The sequence below is a fragment of the Gigantopelta aegis genome, chromosome 3, assembly GCF_016097555.1.
Source record: "Gigantopelta aegis isolate Gae_Host chromosome 3, Gae_host_genome, whole genome shotgun sequence".
In the NCBI taxonomy this organism is placed as follows: domain Eukaryota; kingdom Metazoa; phylum Mollusca; class Gastropoda; order Neomphalida; family Peltospiridae; genus Gigantopelta; species Gigantopelta aegis.
This window is the reverse complement of record NC_054701.1, coordinates 90,303,382-90,323,111: the sequence shown is the minus strand read 5'-3', so window position 1 is coordinate 90,323,111 and position 19,730 is coordinate 90,303,382. Positions and strand designations below refer to the sequence as shown.

General features: G+C 37.6%; 1 protein-coding gene across 2 annotated transcripts in view; it reads right to left on the bottom strand.

Annotated features, from left to right (window-relative positions):
• The window catches only part of LOC121369306 (oxysterol-binding protein 1-like), a 36,939-nt gene that overhangs the window by 9,562 nt on the left and 7,647 nt on the right, over positions 1–19,730 (bottom strand). Inside the window, exons 2-12 of one of the 2 annotated variants that reach the window (XM_041494278.1) lie at positions 19,160–19,365; positions 12,680–12,924; positions 9,765–9,945; positions 7,449–7,542; positions 6,823–6,970; positions 5,970–6,200; positions 4,458–4,703; positions 3,593–3,710; positions 1,353–1,552; positions 938–1,107; positions 4–224 (exon numbers count right to left, since the gene is read on the bottom strand). In XM_041494278.1, the coding sequence (XP_041350212.1) occupies positions 4–224; positions 938–1,107; positions 1,353–1,552; positions 3,593–3,710; positions 4,458–4,703; positions 5,970–6,200; positions 6,823–6,970; positions 7,449–7,542; positions 9,765–9,945; positions 12,680–12,924; positions 19,160–19,365 (2,060 nt within the window). The remainder of the gene's footprint in view (positions 1–3; positions 225–937; positions 1,108–1,352; positions 1,553–3,592; positions 3,711–4,457; positions 4,704–5,969; positions 6,201–6,822; positions 6,971–7,448; positions 7,543–9,764; positions 9,946–12,679; positions 12,925–19,159; positions 19,366–19,730) is intronic. The other variant, XM_041494279.1, reaches the window with a different exon arrangement.

The window sequence follows — 19,730 nt, the reverse complement described above, 5'->3', positions numbered from 1 at the left end:
TACCTTCTGCTTTAGCCGTTTCCATTTCCTGCTCTCGTTTTCTGCGCGCGGCTCTCTGCTTCTCCTCCAACAAGACCTTGGTGCGGTTTGCCTCATCCCACTGACCGTTCTCCATGAACCGCTGGTCCGGACGGTTACGCGAGTCGGTTGGGGCCACGCCATCCTCCGGCTCATTCAGTTCACAACTCAACTGCGTGAAGTGGTAGATCTTCTCGTAGTCGGGTCTGAAAAGAACAGCACGATTACAATGGTGGATGTCAATAAAGGCTGGCGATAAAAGGCTATTAAGCCATTACTTTATAAGAGGCTATCATATTTGGTTATTAAGTACCAAATATACAATTATGAGAAAAAAACATGTCGATTCCTCGTAGGGTTTACTTATTCATTAAAGTTGTGCTATAGTTTATTATGACCATTGTTAATTATTTTATACATGGTAGATATATAGAAAAAAATAGATTTCCCCTACTTCCCAACCAACCATGCGATTAATTCTATAATAGGTGTTAAGTCTTCCATACGCATTTCTAAGTTACATAGTATGGCTGTCAACAGACCTGGGCCCCGTTCCATGAAGCAATCTTAGCACTAAGATCACCTTAGGCACATAAGGTAGCTATGTACTTAAGGTGATCTTAGCATTAAGATTGCTTCATGGAATGGGGCTCTAGGCGAACTTAGTGATATGGTCACCTTAAGTGCATAACTACCTTATGCACTAAAAGGTGATCTTAGGGCTACAATCGCTTCGTGGAACGAGGCCCTGGGGCCTAATTCACTAAACTCTCTTAAGCAACAGCACATCATCCATGCAAATTTTGTTTTGCTTTGTGCCATGAGAGCAAGAATTTATTGAATTAGGTCCCAACTGTGTCTGAATGAAAATAGATGGAATACTGAAGTCCTGAAACCTGAGAATAAAATGTTAACATACAGAGGTTTGTTGCACTTCCACAAGAGTTTGTGTGGTCCGGTCTCGAACACCGGCTTGCCCTTGTTGGACTCGTCGATGTGTAGGACCTGTGCACACTCCATCTGAGCGTCCCATGTCCCTGTCAACACCCACTTAGGGGTGCCCTGGGCATCCGTCACCACACCCGTCACCTGCAAACACAGACACTCGTAAACATCACATTTCTAAGATCTAAAGCCCTGTCCAGTAATCTTTAAAGAAAGTCGAACTCTAATATATATATTTAAATTATAAATGCCATAGCTCATTTGATAACTGATAAATTAACATTACATTTTAACTATCATTCAAGAAGTTGCTCAATGTAATGCACACCAGTTTTCCTGGGGAACATTTTATTCTCAATCATTTTTCTTCAAGGAACTTTGCTACATACTTTGCGAGGAATTTCCCGCGAGAAGTAGCTGTACGCTGCGTATTTCAAGTGACACTTGTCCCCGTTCTGGTGATTGACGATGTCCATCTCTCCGTGACTGTCCACCCACAGCCGGCCGACGATGATGTTGTGAACCGTGGTCGTCACCTTCCGCCACGTGTAGTGATTACCGCTTTTGTGAAATATTAGATGTGCTATGCCTGCCAACAAAACAAGAAACGTGCTCTTTAGTCATTAACTGTTTCACCATTATATTGAAGACACATTTTACATTGACTGTGCTCACCAGTTTATATTGAAGACACATTTTACACTACACTGACTGTGCTCACCAGTTTATATTGAAGACACATTTTACACTACACTGACTGTGCTCACCAGTTTATATTGAAGACACATTTTACACTACACTGACTTTGAAGACACATTTTACACTGACTGTGCTCACCAGTTTATATTGAAGACACATTTTACACTACACTGACTGTGCTCACCAGATTATATTGAAGACACATTTTACACTACACTGACTGTGCTCACCAGTTTATATTGAAGACACATTTTACACTACACTGACTGTGCTCACCAGATTATATTGAAGACACATTTTACACTACACCGACTGTGCTCACCAGTTTATATTGAAGACACATTTTACACTACACTGACTGTGCTCACCAGTTATATTGATTTTACACTACACCGACTGAAGTTTATATTGAAGACACATTTTACACTACACTGACTGTGCTCACCAGTTTATATTGAAGACACATTTTACACTACACTGACTGTGCTCACCAGTTTATATTGAAGACACATTTTACACTACACTGACTGTGCTCACCAGATTATATTGAAGACACATTTTACACTGAGATTTTACACTACACTGACTGTGCTCACCAGTTTATATTGAAGACACATTTTACACTACACTGACTGTGCTCACCAGATTATATTGAAGACACATTTTACACTGAGATTTTACACTACACTGACTGTGCTCACCAGTTTATATTGAAGACACATTTTACACTACACTGACTGTGCTCACCAGATTATATTGAAGACACATTTTACACTGAGATTTTACACTACACTGACTGTGCTCACCAGTTTATATTGAAGACACATTTTACACTACACTGACTGTGCTCACCAGATTATATTGAAGACACATTTTACACTACACTGACTGTGCTCACCAGTTTATATTGAAGACACATTTTACACTACACTGACTGTGCTCACCAGTTTATATTGAAGACACATTTTACACTACACTGACTGTGCTCACCAGTTTATGAACCTGTTTTTAATAAGGAATAGATAGGCTGTCATTTGTTATAACGAGTCAGTGGCTTTATGGTCACTTCTGTGGTATTGCAATTATACTTTTTTTAATTAAATGATTTCACTAAAAATTTCTCCATTATACTTAAAAAATCAATTAGCATTAGGAATAATTTTTACCAACAATCCCACTGACAAGACATATAGAACCCAATGAGTCCAAGAGTTATTGAATCTCTCGAAACACTGTACCTCAAGGAAACAACATCATTAAGCTACCTTTTCCTTACCACAGGAGGAATGCTTGCAAGTCATTATGTAACATATTAAAAACCAACTGTCCAATTTTGTAATAAAAGCTAATAAAGTAATCCTAAAACACGATAACTGAAGTACATTTCGTCTAGCATCAGATCATATTTGTTTTGTATGTGATGGGTGCAGCATCAGACCATATTTTCTGTGTATGTGATGGGTGCATCATCAGACCATATTTGTTGTGTATGTGATGGGTGCAGCATCAGATCATATTTGTTGTGTATGTGATGGGTGCAGCATCAGATCATATTTGTTGTGTATGTGATGGGTGCAGCAGCAGATCATATTTGTTGTGTATGTGATGGGTGCAGCATCAGATCATATTTGTTGTGTATGTGATGGGTGCAGCATCAGACCATATTTTCTGTGTATGTGATGGGTGCAGCATCAGATCATATTTGTTGTGTATGTGATGGGTGCATCATCAGATCATATTTGTTGTGTATGTGATGGGTGCAGCATCAGATCATATTTGTTGTGTATGTGATGGGTGCAGCATCAGATCATATTTGTTGTGTATGTGATGGGTGCATCATCAGATCATATTTGTTGTGTATGTGATGGGTGCAGCATCAGATCATATTTGTTGTGTATGTGATGGGTGCAGTAGGGTGGGGTCAACGTACCAAGAGGAATAATCTGGAGATATTTTCCTCGGAACTTGCTAGTCATGGTGAACTCCTGCGACAGAGTCCAATCTTTGCCCTCAGAATGTGTGGCTAGTGTTGGAGGGTGATGTGATACCTGAAAACATAAAAAACATATTTAAAAAAAATACTCTCAGACATTCTGTAATGGGCACATAGTCAAGTTACAATTTTAGCAGTAATGAATGCTGAAACATTGGACATCAATTCTTTTAGCAATAATGAATGCTGAAACATTGGACATCAATTCTTTTAGCAGTAACGAATGCTGAAACACTGGACATTTTAGCAGGAATGAATGCTGAAACACTGTAAATTAATTATTTTCGCAGTAATGAATGCTGAAACATTGGACATCAATTCTTTTAGCAGTAATGAATGCTGAAGCACTGCACATTAATTCTTTTAGCAGTAATGAATCCTGTGACATTGGACATCAATTCTTTTAGCAGTAATGAATGCTGAAACACTGGACATCAATTCTTTTAGCAGTAATGAATGCTGAAACATTGGACATCAATTCTTTTAACAGTAATGAATGCTGAAACATCAATTCTAATGGGAATAGAGAGCATGCACTTCCCACAGAACAGTACACACACAGGAGTAACAATAATGAAGCAATGGTTATAATGGGACAACCTCAGAATCCATTGATGGCTATCAATCCTATGACCCATCGTTCATGAGGCAAAACACTATGCTAATGAGAAACAGAAACACCCTGTCCCATGAAGGACAGTGATTTCATTCAACTACTATGGTATTGGGCCTTATTATCATAATTTTTTCACTTTTTTATGAGACTTTTACTTTATTATTTTATTTTTATATACAAACATACTTGTTCGGCTAATGTTCTCCAGCCTAAATCATCTCTGCGATCGAACTCGTAGGTCTCTCCAAGCAGTGGGTTGAAGGGTTTTCCCGTCCGACTGGTGGTTGGTGCATAGGCCGAGATCGTGAACGCCGCCACCCAGGTCAGCTGTTCTGCCGAGTCCTGACACTGGCCGGCGTTGTCAAGGAGATGAGAGTACTCCAGCTCTTCCGTTAAACGTTGCAACATAGATAAAGGCTCGTTAAAATTTACCTGTAATCAACAATAGAAATTATGTCAACAAAAAACTATATTTTTATTGGAATCGACAAAGAAAAATCATCTGTTTTGGTGAATGAATGAATGAATGAATGAATGAATGAATGTTTAACGACACACCAGCACAAAAATACACATCGGCTACTGGGTGTCACAAAAGGTAAGTATATGAAAATATTATTTATATATTATGTAAAACTAGTGTTCTTTGGTGAATAAAGAAATAATTTGTGATGTAACATTCAGGATTTTCTTTCTTTTTTTTAACCTTCTGACTACTGCAGGCGAGATATCTCGCCCGACGTCACGTCAGTCGATATACTGTACACTGTATACAGTGCATTCCCCAATTCATATTTCCCGCCGTTTTGCACACGACACTCACCGGAAACGGAAATATAATTAAAGAAAAAAGATTTTTTTTCAAAATGGTGGTTTTTGTTTTGATTTTTTCAGTTGAAAATACCTTGAAATTTTGAGTTCAAAAAGTGGTTTTCGGCAAGTATTTTCGCTTGACAACAATGGCGGCACGTCGCGGTAATTTTCAGGGATCGATAGCTGATTGTAACAGATAATTTGATAATAAATTTGATCGTTTTACCAACAACGAAAATTACCAAATATTGCAATATGAATCGTAGTTCGGTTTAAAAAAAAAATCTGGTCAAAAAACCACTGTTATCGGGAATAATGGACATAAATACTGGACAGCTGGCCACAAATGCCCGTAAGTAAACGCAACTTTTTCGATTTTTTGCCTAATTTTAATCACAATTAGCCGATCTAAAATAATAAAAATTACAAAAAAAGACACGAAAATAATACTTACCGATTCATATATGAACTTTATTTCATGTATTTATGAAACATTTAAGTGAATATATGTCAGTAAAAATTATAAACTTGTACCCACTCAACGAGGTTTTTGTTAAAAATTAATCCAGTAGTCTAAAGGTTAAATAGTAAAAAAAAAAAAAAGAGGTAATTTTAATTAATATAATTTAGTTTTTTAAAACATGCATTAAACATGAACATTCATAGATGCACTATAAACCAAGGTTTAATGAATGAGGCAAAAATATATGGTTCAGTTTATCACCAGACTAACAGCCTTATTTCGGCAGTAACAGAAATTAACTATGTATTTATTATTACAACTGACTAAATGTCGTAACTACAAATTATAAATATATTCAAAATATACCAATAAATTACTAAACAGTCTGTGATCTATGTCTCTAAATTGTGTGTCTTACTTACAGGCATTGGAATTTTTGATAATTCTTTTCCAATGCAGGTTTTCATTATGCTCCATAAATTTAAGCTAAAGTTGGGTCTGTCTGGAATTCTTTTTCTGCGTATCTTCTTGGACTGTGTCAAGGCAGCTCCCTCCGAGTGCACACACTCCACTGTGTTGGTTTCAGGCATGGTGGTGCGATTCTTACCCTTGTCGTAGCTACACGTCCTCCTATGGCCGGATTTTTCATATTTCTGAAAATTAATTCAACCACTTTGCAAAACAGAAAAGGAATATTCATTTTACAACCGAGTTACAATTTGCCTCCACTCCACCATCATTTAATTTTTTTTAATGTAGCCATTGTTGCAATATTAAATATTAAAATTAACTGAATATACGACAGACAGGCATGAAATTTTGCAAATTAGAGGGCAAGGTAATTTAGTCTCGACCAATGGAGATTTTATGAGGGCATTACGGCCAGAAAGCAGGACAATAAGGCAAACTTCAACAGTGTGTTAATACAACACAATGGCACCCATTCAAAATAAAGTTTGAGGGGTTTCATGTTTTTGTAATATAACAACTTTCAGCTGTGTTCGAGTATGATGACCTGTTAGTACCATGCAAAATAAGGCATGGCCAGTTTGGCTGTGAGACTATGTTTAAATTTGAGGGCATTGAGGCACAAGACTAGATCATTACGACAATTTGTTGCATGGTCACCATTAAATTCGAGCCCTGCGAGTTTGCAATAAAATAATTCAGTGAGTTAAGCGGACATTATGATACATATTACAATGCATTAGAAATGCTATTTCACCGGAGAGCAATGAACGACTGAATGTACAAAATGAGACAACTGCAACTCACTAGTTTCTGCGGAGATCCCGTTTTGGAAGATGTATAGACCCGCGCTTTATCACTCTCTTCCTGCTCAGACTCACTCGACATGTCATCTTCATTGTAGTTCGCGCTGTCGATACTGAAATCGCTGTCAGTGCGTCTGAAATACACCAATCTTACATTCTGGCAATGCAGTCAGCTGTGACAAACTTTGAAAGAAATATAATATAAAAGAACTAAAATCAACTGTTTAACTTTGTATGTAATAGAGGGGAATGAAATAAAATAGTTTGCATGCAACAAAAAGGAATGAAGCTATAACAAAATTAAGATAAATGTGTGAAGAAACAAATTAAAGATGGGCCAAATTTACAAAGCCTGCTTTTATCTGACATACGTGTAATTACATATATTTTAATGTTTAAAGACTTGCGTGAAAAACAGTGTTGTAACTTCAGTCTAATGTGATTAGGTGTCAAAGATGGTCTTTATCACTCTTGGTTAACAGTGGAGTGGAAAGTACTCTTGTTGCTTCCTGTTAATCAGGATCAGGTCATCAGTTAGTCAAAGTTATAAGAGGAAATGAACAAATGCATTCATCAATGACAAATAGATATTACTCTAAATGTAAAGAAAGGCATTTAACCAGCTACCTGTGTCTCAGAGGAGGATCGTGTGGTAAAACTACTTCAAACTCCTCCTGTACATGGTGATCTAAGGCATCAAAAAAATCTTCTTCATCTGACCCTGAAACAAATGTAAACAAGACATCTGGTATATAATCAATGCGAAATAAAAAACTCACCCAACAAGCAAGAAAGGTAAACTTGAAGCTACAGATCTACTTGATTTATGTAGCATCGTCAAAATGTAAAATAGTTGGCACAATGAATGAATGAATGAATGACCATAGCATAAAAACAAACATACTACCTAATGGACATCAAACAATGGTAAATGAATGGAAGAATTTCTTTACTGGTATCCACATTGAACAATTAGAATGTAACAGCACTGAGAGAGCTATCTACTTAACTTCTCGGGTTTAGTGTTGTTTTGACTCTTGTTCTCTAATGAGACTATAATAACACAGTGTTACTTAACTTGTCTAGTTTTGTTCTCGAAGGCTGCCAGCTCCTTGGAGTGTCTAATGACAATAACAGTGCTACTTGACTTGAAGACATCTGCGAGCTTCGTTCTCCACTGATGTCTATTCCTTGGTATCTATAATACAGTATGATATATTACCTGGCTTGTCGGGCTTGGTGTTGTGGAGAGACTTGCGAGCCTTGTTCTCCAGAGATACCTGTTCCTTGCTATCTAGTGACTATAACACAGTATGATATATTACCTGGCTTGTCGGGCTTGGTGTTGTGGAGAGACTTGCGAGCCTTTTTCTCCAGAGACACCTGTTCCTTGCTATCTAGTGACTATAACACAGTGAGATATATTACCTGACTTGTCAGGTTTGGTGTTGTGGAGAGACTTGCGAACCTCGTTCTCCAGAGATGTCTGTTCCTTGCTATCTAGTGACTATAACACAGTGAGATATATTACCTGACTTGTCGGGCTTGGTGTTGTGGAGAGACTTGAGCCTCATTCTCCAGAAATACCTATTGCTTGCTATCTAGTGACTATAACAGTGAGATATATTACTTGACTTGTAGGGCTTGGTGTTGTAGAGAGACTTGCGAGCCTTGTTCTCCAGAGATACCTGTTCCTTGCTATCTAGTGACTATAACACAGTGAGATATATTACCTGACTTGTCGGGCTTGGTGTTGTAGAGAGACTTGAGCCTCGTTCTCCAGAGATGTCTGTTCCTTGCTATCTAGTGACTATAACACAGTGAGATATATTACCTGACTTGTCGGGCTTGGTGTTGAGAGACTTGCGAGCCTTGTTCTCCAGAGATGTCTGTTCCTTGCTATCTAGTGACTATAACACAGTGAGATATATTACCTGACTTGTCGGGCTTGGTGTTGTGGAGAGACTTGAGCCTCATTCTCCAGAAATACCTATTGCTTGCTATCTAGTGACTATAACAGTGAGATATATTACCTGACTTGTCGGGCTTGGTGTTGTGGAGAGACTTGAGCCTCATTCTCCAGAGATGTCTGTTCCTTGCTATCTAGTGACTATAACAGTGAGATATATTACCTGACTTGTCAGGTTTGGTGTTGTGGAGAGACTTGCGAGTCTTGTTCTCCAGAGATGTCTGTTCCTTGCTATCTAGTGACTATAACAGTGAGATATATTACCTGACTTGTCGGGCTTGGTGTTGTGGAGAGACTTGAGCCTCATTCTCCAGAGATGTCTGTTCCTTGCTATCTAGTGACTATAACAGTGAGATATATTACCTGACTTGTCAGGTTTGGTGTTGTGGAGAGACTTGCGAGTCTTGTTCTCCAGAGATACCTGTTCCTTGCTATCTAGTGACTATAACACAGTGAGATATATTACCTGACTTGTCGGGCTTGGTGTTGTAGAGAGACTTGCTAGCCTTGTTCTCCAGAGATGTCTGTACCCTGCTATCTAGTGACGATAACAGTGAGATATATTACCTGACTTGTCAGGTTTGGTGTTGTAGAGAGACTTGCGAGTTTTGTTCTCCAGAGATACCTGTTCCTTGCTATCTAGTGACTATAACACAGTGAGATATATTACCTGACTTGTCGGGCTTGGTGTTGTGGAGAGACTTGCGAGCCTTGTTCTCCAGAGATACCTGTTCCTTGCTATCTAGTGACGATAACAGTGAGATATATTACCTGATTTGTCAGGCTTGGTGTTGATAGAGACTTGAGCCTCATTCTCCAGAAATACCTATTGCTTGCTATCTAGTGACTATAACACAGTGAGATATATTACCTGACTTGTAGGGCTTGGTGTTGTAGAGAGACTTGCGAGCCTTGTTCTCCAGAGATACCTGTTCCTTGCTATCTAGTGACTATAACACAGTGAGATATATTACCTGATTTGTCGGGCTTGGTGTTGTGGAGAGACTTGCGAGCCTTGTTCTCCAGAGACGCCTGATCCTTGGCCAGCTGTTCCACCATTTCCTCCAGTTTCATGCGCTGGTCGTGTTCAAATTGTAGAACCTTCTGCCAACGCTTGCCGTGAGTCTGTGTGAAATCCTTGTACTCTGCACACGCCTGCAATCAGGGAAAATATAACTCATACAGGCAACACACTACATGATATGGCATTCAGTTCTAGTGGAAAGAATCAACCCTCGTTTTATACAATAAAAATTATGTGAGTTGGACCCCTTTCAATATTGCATATCCAAACAGTCAAATCAGTGTTGATTCTAACAAAATAAAGAAAAGGGGCACACGTTTCAACAGAACTAAATTTGTCGGCTCTAGGCTACTCACAAGCTGAAATAGTGGAATGGTCCCTTGCAAAACGACAGAACCTTTGATATCAGGCTGCAAAATGACCGGGTTCGCATCGCAAAAAGCGATGCAAAATCTTGCGATCGCGATGCAATATTGTAACAATGACTAGCAGTTTGCGATGCATGTTTTTTGATCTTTGAATTGAGATCGCGGGAGAAGAACGCACTTAGGGGTGTCGATTTTCCGTGATAGCAGCCAAGGTAACTGATTCGCCAATGATAAACATTTTAAAAATGTATCTCAGTGTACAACCTTCTCGCATGTGTTAGTATTTCAAATAGAAAATACTGTCGGAATATGCGGAGGATGTTTGACGTTTTAACAAAAACAGTGACGTAATGTACTAGTTGCTATGTCATCGTGGTAACCTAATTTGCAAGCAGCTATGACCTTGTACACTGAACTTGTAGCCTACCGTGCACGCAAATATATTATGTTCACGAATTAAATATACCGCGAAAATTGCGAACATGCCGATAGCTCCGCGAATTTAATTACGCGTCAACTTATTTCCGACTTAGCTTTGAATAATGCCTATAGATACAAAACACATAGCGCACCACATGCACTTTATTTTTATCGTCAAATTACCTGCCACGTGGTTTTATACTACAAGTGACACTCGGTGCTGTGCATGATCTGCGTTCAGCGATAGCCAGTAATAAAAATGTCTGATAATTATTTTGACTTGTGGCTTTCGTTATTTGTAAACCTGAATGCAACCTATGAATACTACTAATAAATAGTATTTGGTCTAGTTTGTGATTTTTCAAGTTTTCTGCATCATGTATTATCAGACATACATGCAGACAAGACTAACGGCACGCGGACCGCATGGCAAGAATGTCTCGAGTATAATTATATCGTACGTGAAACTGTCATTGAAAGGAAATGTAAAATGAAAGCTTGATCGCTAATTATTTTAGACACGAAAATGTTTGCGTATACATACGGTATTATCGACTAATTAACAGCTTGGCGTTTTTAATTTCGAATTGCCTTGGCAAATAATGTTCCGGTAAAATACGTATATATATCGTTTAAGAATTGTCAATTTTCATAACAAAAATGAACACCGAATACGTTGGAATGATCAGCCAAATGAAGAATTTTTCTTGGGCTTCAATCGCACTTTGGATCAGACATACAAATCAACCCAGGAAAGACTAAAAAATCACTTTGAACAAGTTAGATGACCAAGCTGCTTAGCATAACCATTGACAAATATTATTCAGAAATATGTTGTACTATAAAAATTAAACCCTGACATTTCTATGCTATTTTCTATATAGCCAAAAAAACCAGTGAGATTCTCTGGGTGTGTGTGTGGAGGGGGAGGGGGGGGAGGCAACTGCCCCCCCCTTGACCTCCGGAGGATACGGCCTTGTAAACAAGTGACAGTGATGACCCTTTACATGTGCTGTTCTGTACTTGTTTTATTTTGGGGTAAGCAGCCCACAATACAGATACATGTATAAGAAATAAGCAATTTTATTGAAAAGAATGTGTTTTATTCATGTTTACTCATTTTATTAAAGTGCTGATCAAATTCCAATAGTTGCTAATCAATTCTCCATCCAGTAGGAAAAACTGCTAATCAAAATTTTAAAAACAAATTGCACCCTGGATATGCCAACCTATCTGTTATCATCATTTAAAATATGCTTTGTTTGTATCTGACCATTCATTTACGTGGAAATGGAATTAATATTTTCATGAAATCTATCTTGTTCATAAACTAAACACACCTTTTGGCAGATGATCCAGGTGGCATTAGCATGTTATAAAATGCCTTGTGAATCAGAGGAGTATGTTTGAATCCTGTCAGTAAACAGGTTAATAATAATAATAATAATACTTTATTTATAAAAGGTAGCTCAATTAGTATAAGACTATTCTCCCCCGAGGCCTTCTCTATAATTCTAAGTTTAAACAACAAAATGTAGGCACACATAAACAAATACAAATGTACAAAAATATATACAAGAGTAGAAATGCTCCATATACTGACATTATCATTAATTTACCGGGTTTCTGCCAGAGGGCATGGAAGGTAAAATTACGTATTCAAATCTTGGAAATTAACGGATGTATTTTTATCATTTTCAGATAGATGATAGTAAGAAAACCGCACTTTAAAATTTGTCAAAATGCATGAAATCCAGTGGTCAGTTTCAAAACATTTCAAAGCCATAACCACTTAGGCATCAGGCATGCACTTTATCGCTGGTCTATGTCCCGCCCCTAACCGCTTAGTAGATGAACTTATGGTTCGTTTTGTTTTTATTACGTACCCACAGATTATTTTCTGGCAGAGAAACCTACTAAATAGACCATTAAAACATTTCTTGTTGAAGATGTTAAGATTTCTGGACCCTGTGTGTTCTTCTTATCCCTGCGTTGCATAAAGCCAGGTGTCACTTACATTGATCATAACAAGCCAGGTGTCACTTACATTGATCATAGCAAGCCAGGTGTCACTTACATTGATCATAGCATTAGTGGTGATGCGGAATATGGTGGCGCGCTCGTTGACGGCCTTCAGCTTGTTGGTGATGTCCGTGGGATCGGTCAGCTGCTCGAGCTCCGTCAGTGTTTTCTGCAGGGAATGGCCGTGTTTGGCGATCAGATCGTTGCACGTGTTCAGGTCTTCCAGTTTGGCACTCAGAGTCCTCAGAGTGTTCTGCAGCTCAAACTTGTCAGGCTGGTGTGATTCCTCGTCATCACTCTCTGAAAATATCAGTGAATACACTAGAACCGTGAGCAGGCTCACGACGGACATGCCAGAAAAACTATGCAAACATAAAATGTCACGACAGAGTGGAAACTAATGTCGATAAAAAAAAAGGGATGTCAGTAATTGTAAGTGGCCATGTTTCACGATGACCAATTTTTTAACCTTCTATAATGAGAGAATTGCTGTTCATAATTTGTCAAAAGTACACAAAATGCAAAGTGCCATTTCAAAACATTACAAACCCGTAACCACTTAGTACGGGCATTTATGATCGGTTTTGTTTTTACTAGTACAAACCCTTAAATTATTTTCTGGCAGAAAGCCTGCAGAAACTATTATCTTGCTTGGATCAGCATTCTAGTTCCTCACTACCCTAATATACGACAGCTAGGTAAAATAAACTAATCCGTAAAACAAGTGTTCCATGTGTGTTTGGCTAGTGTGGGATGGCAGGTTCTGAAAACATTCTTGGACATGCAGTGCTTTAGATCTCAATAATTTAGGTACAACAGGGACTTTTGACTTTTACAAGTGCAGGACAGTCGTTTCAGTGCAGTACTGTCATTAACAGCTGATGAAGAGTTACCAATATTCACAAATATATTTCAAGTTATTTTAATGTAATTAAACTTAACATTTCAGTAGTTTTGAGATGAAATATTTTGAGGTCACCTAGTTAATTTGGGTGTGATTATTTTGGGCATCTGTATTTTGGACACAACCGTGAACGTTTATCGCCTCGACTTTGATGCAATCTAAAGCCCTGGACATACATCTGTGTTCATGTGATGTTGGATTTGAGATGACATCATTTTACAGATGAAGTCAGATGAACAGACGATGACAGTTGAAGAAAGCTGAGGTTGAAGAACAGAAGAAGAAAAGTAAACAAACAGAGACCAATGTAAATACTGAGATATTATTACCACAACTGTTATGTAAGTGGAGATTGGATCATAACTATTTTCCAGGCAAGAGCCTACTCTAATATTAGAATAATATTTTCATAAGTTATACTGATATAGACTATTTTATAACGTCTTTACATGGACTACCGTATATTGCCGTGTATTAGCCGACTTTTGAAGTCTAGAAACACTCCAAAAGAAGAGAGTCGGCTTATACACAGAGGCAACAAATTGGAGCATAAAATTCCGATCGACAATACTCCCAACCGTGACTTATAAATTTTGATCAGACCCTTAGCCTTTCACGGATTATGTAACAATAATTTGTGCACAGTATAAATAAAACACCCCATCATGCAATATTATACCGTTTTTTGTTCTGGAATGCATTATAAGTTTGATGAATAATAATAAAAAATTACTGGTTTTATTGTCATTTCAATGGTAAAAACGTATTCTTTTCAATTGTCCGCCATCTTTGTTTGACCTATGCTGGGACCAGTCTTTCATATAGCAAATTTAAGATACAAAACGGTGTTTTTTCTTCAAACAATTATTATATTTCTAATATTATTGTTTTGTTGGGAGAGTGCATTAAACTGTAAAGTAATGTCATAAATAAATTAAGCTCATTATTAACATTACTGACTGAAAAAAACACATAACATGAATTTCAGGACGATAATTACTCCCACTATTGTCACATGACCATACCATTATACAGTGAACTGCAGTCACGGACTGCATGATCTTTTGTTTTTGTGTGTGTGGTGGGGGATTAAAAATGCCTCAATGATTTTACTTTTTACTGTCCAGTGAATAAATTAGTTACTTGTGTGCAGTGATACAGCTTGAATTATTTATTTTTCAGTTATGCTCTATCAGTTCTAAATTATTTTTCATGGCATGGTAGATGTTAGCATTGCCGTGTTTGTAATAATTAAAGGGAAAACAAATATAATGAACAAGAAAAGCACAAGTCTGTTTGTTGACAGTATTATTGAAATCGATACAACATACAGCTTGACAAATGAGAACTTCGGCTTATACACAAGGCCGATGATTTTGTACTAGATATTTAGGGTCAAACTAAGAGGTCGGCTTATCCAAGGAGTTGGCTAATACACGGCAATATACGGTAAGTGCTATACGAATCAACAAGTTATTACATGATTTGATTGTTGGATGAATTATTTTATCATAATAAATAATAAATGCAAATTAAAATGTATTGTGGTTAAGTTGCATTATTGTTGATGGAGTTTCCGTAAATAATTACTTAAGTTTGTAAACTGTGCTGCTGTGTAGGTTAGTCGGGTGAGAGATACCCACTACTTATTTAACGACGTTATCTTAAAACTGCAACCTCTATTTTATCAACCCCCAAAACCATCACAAATCCATAGTGTGTCAAAGGTTGGGGATGGGGGGATGGGGTAGCTGGAAGAAGAAAGAAGAAAAAATAAAAAAACATGAAAAAGAACCCACCAGTTATAATTGTTCTAGAAAGAAGTACACCTACCGGTAATATTTAGAAAATTAACCAATTCAGATACACAGATTGATGCTCAGAAAAGTTGAGATGTAAACCCTATTGTAGACTGAGAAACTATGACACTATTGCTACAAAGAGGCCAAAACCTTTTACATATATATCAAACAGGAAACAGAATTAATTGTCATTCTAATTTTGTAGTACATTTTATACTACATTTTATACATCACCTGCATCAAATGCAAAATTAATTATGTCACACAAACTATTAATCATTACAGAAGAACGCTTTCAGAACACAGCATTAACAATAGTAAGACGGCCAAAGTACAAGATGCAGTCTCAATTGTAACAGCTCAGGTCACACCTTCAGTAGCACAGTCCTTCAACAAACTGTTCTTCAGCACGAAGCCAGACTTAAGTTTGTTGCACCGAATGGGCTCCATCATGGGGTCTGTGTGAAGACTAAATGATATGATCGGAGTGGCTCATCAACTACAGCTTGTTGGACTGGACTTTGGTTTAAACTCAGCTTCTTGTCTCTTTTTCAACTTGGCTTGGGGTCTGAAGCCTTTGCACTTTTTATTGATTGATCAGTTAATAACTTGATTTTCACTGACAAGCACTCATCTTTTTGTACTCATTATTTTTCTGTTTCCCTCATATTCTTGAAGAGTGCCTGACTGACTGACTGACGGACGGACGGACGGACGGACGGACGGACGGACTGACGGACGGACGGATGGATGAATGCATGTTTAACGACACCCCAGCATATCAAAGGTAAGCACATGGATGAATTAATGATTTGTTACAACTATACAGATGAAATATCCAGTTTTAATCATTTCTTTTTTTAGATTAGATAGTTTTCTTGTAATAATTAACTTGTTTTAGAAATTAAAAGCTTCATTTAAAAAGAAAAAAACTTATTAATTGCCAGTCATATAATATCAACATGTAAATACAGGTAACAGAGGTACTCAACTTTTCTGTTCACTTGTATCCCTTTGCATTATAACAATTTAAAAAATTTAAATTTAAATTTAAAATATAATTATCCCTGATAAAGAACAATGTTAGGGGAGGTGAGCACTGAATCACTGCCGTAAAATATGGTTTTAATTATATAAAATTTATTGATTAAATCAAATATATACAATAACAACTTGATTCTTACATGAAACCTTGCACAGCCCATGTGTAAAGGACTGGGTGGAGTTAATATAAGTTGTAGAAGCATCACAAGGGGTTTATGGATTTTTATACCCTCTGTATGCTCTTGTACCCTGAGCCGAACTTATCTTGCCAACATGTTTAACTAGTAACCAATAATTATTAACAATAACAAATTGAAGCCAAACTGTAAGGACTACCAACCATCATTTATATAATGAAAACATGACTATGCGGAAACGACATATACCCAGTTATGGTTATTGTAAGGAAATGCAAAGTAACATCATTGGAATACTAACATCATTCAAATTCAAAATTAGCTGTATTATTACAACAGTCCGATGATACAGGTGGGGTATAAGAGACTTGACTTCACCCTGAAGCCTGAATAACCAATGAAATTTGAGTATTTTACATGAAGGTGAGATAACTGACATTACCACCTTAATATTGTCTTTACAGAAAGATATCCACCTAGTCCTCACGCCCCCAACCAATATACTGATATAAAAAGGCAACCTCACTGACACCCTGATCACAAACCTAAGTTTAACTCAAACTTTTGAAGTGGGGGTGGTGGTAATAAGCAGACATTTTACCAATTTGCAACCAGCAATGCTGCTGCCAACCACCACTTATAATACTGCCTGGTTAAGGTGGTCACGGATTTCATACAATATGCCTCACCAACATGCATTGTGGATGGTACTTCCACCACTCAACAATTCCTCCAGAACCGTGAACATTGGAATATGTCAAGTGTTGACTGCCATTACTAGAGGAAACTACTCCACCACCACTTGACAGAGAGGGTTACTGTGCAGTTAACAACACTGTTATCACTGTCAGTCACAAACGTGACACACTGGTCATCTCTGGGCACCATTTCTCTAATCAAATGACCTACTTAATGATTCACACAAACACACACACCAACTGATAATACTGATAAGTACACATACGGACTGCTGTGTTGAAAGATCAGTTAATAATGTAAAAAAATTTAAAAATTAAATGGAGTCTCACATCATACATGCAAGGTATGCATATCAGCAGACATACAATACAGAACAGATTTATTTATGGATCTGTCACTATTAAGACATAAATATTGTCTTCAGTGTGAAGAATACATATGTGTGACATTTATTATTAATAGAGGCCCTTGAGGACATGATTAGCTCAGCTGTGATTAACTGTATAGAGTTATAAACAGTTATTTGACACCCCTGTTCTCCACAAGCAATGGCTAAGCCTCAAGAACAGGAAAGAATGCTGACCCCAGTACAGTGTTATTACATGTTGACAGCTATGAAATGTAGGTGTGGATAAACCGGGACACATATTTACATGTACTATGATGCACTTTACAGTATACAGAAAATGAAATGAAATGAATGTTTGTTTAACAATATAGTACATTCTAAACTAGTTATTTGACCAGCGTTATTTTGGCACATACACAGGAAAAGAAAAACACTTTGCTCCACATGGGCTACTCATACTGAAAAGCAGCAAAGCATCTTTTACATGCAATTTCTCATAGACATACCACCATCTTTGATATAAAAGTCATGGAGCACTGGTTTGGATGGAAGAGGAGAAAAACGTCCATAGAGAATGATTGATATAACGACCCATAATATCTCAAGCCATGTGACATGAATGCAAGACGTGGAATAACACACCAGCACACAGTCAATAGTCAATTACAAGCTTATCAGATGTCAACATACACTGTATACATACATACATATATATATATGCAAATATATCTCCATTAAATACTGTTCATGTTAAATATTGTAATATAAATATTATACATACTCACATGTGTGAGTTAAGTGACAATTTTAAACTTTTAACATTGAGATATAGTGGAATTCTGATATCAAAGTAGCAAACACTCTAGGCTTTTTAATGTTAAGTAGTGGAATTCTAACATTATGAAAACAACAAAATCTTTGGAGATGGGCTTTAAAAAGTTTGTTTTGTTTAACACCACCTCTGGTGCACATTGATTAATTAATCATCAGCTATTGGATGTCAAACATTTCATAATTCTGACTCGTAGTCATCAGAGGAAACTTGCTTTTTCCTAATGCAGCAAGGGATCTTTTATATGCACTTTCCCACAGACAGGAAAGCACATACCACGGCCTTTGTCCAGTTGTGGTGCACTGGTTGGTCTCTAGGCTTAAAGGAAGGAAATGTTTTATTTAACAACGCGATGAACACATTTTATTTATGCTTATATGGCATCATACATATGGTTAAGGACCACACAGATATTGAGACAGGAAACCCACTGTCACCACTTCATGGCATACTCTTTTCGATTAGCAGCAAGGGATAGTTTATATGCATCATCCCACAGACAGGATAGTAGATACTACGGCCTTTGTTACACCAATTGTGGAGCACTGGCTGGAACGAGAAATAGCTCAATGAGTCCACCGATGGGGATCGATCCTAGACCAACCGCGCATCAAGCAAATACTTTACCACTGGGCTCCGTCCCACTCCATGGCTTTAAAAGCTGAAATAGTGGAATATGATTTGGGATGGGGTTGGAAGTATAAGACCAAGAAGAACACAAGGTGGAGAGACCCCCACCCCTCCCAGTGTGGTGGATGTTCAACAAACCTGCTTCTAACATCCTGATGGCCTCTGCTTTGGCCAGTTCTAGTGCGGTGACCCATTTCTGACGTTCCACCTCGGACGTAGCCTTCAAATAAAACACCTGGGCCCCTCCATTGGAAATGATGAACGTGCACGAGTCCTCAGTGCTGATGAACGCGTTGGCCAGGTTGATCGTTCCACGACACGTGTGGGCCATTTCGGCCTGGTTCCTGAAACACACAGACGTTGTCACAGTAACTCACCGTCTTCACACAAACTCCACCATAGTCACATAACCAATACACATGTACATATAAATACAATTACCCCCAGTCACACATGTAAGTCATCACAAGAACTAGAGAAAAACCAAGATGTCTAAAAAAAACCAAAAACATGCACCATGTGTATATTGTATGTACAGTGGTGGATTTTTTGGTAATGTCACTAGTTTGTGTATGGGATAATTTGTTAAACATCTATTCAATAAAACTGCAACAATATTTAATATTTTATATATATGAATACTGTAGAATACTTTATTTTCGCGGAATAAAATTTTCGCGATTTAATGAAAATGGGTCAATTCGCGAAC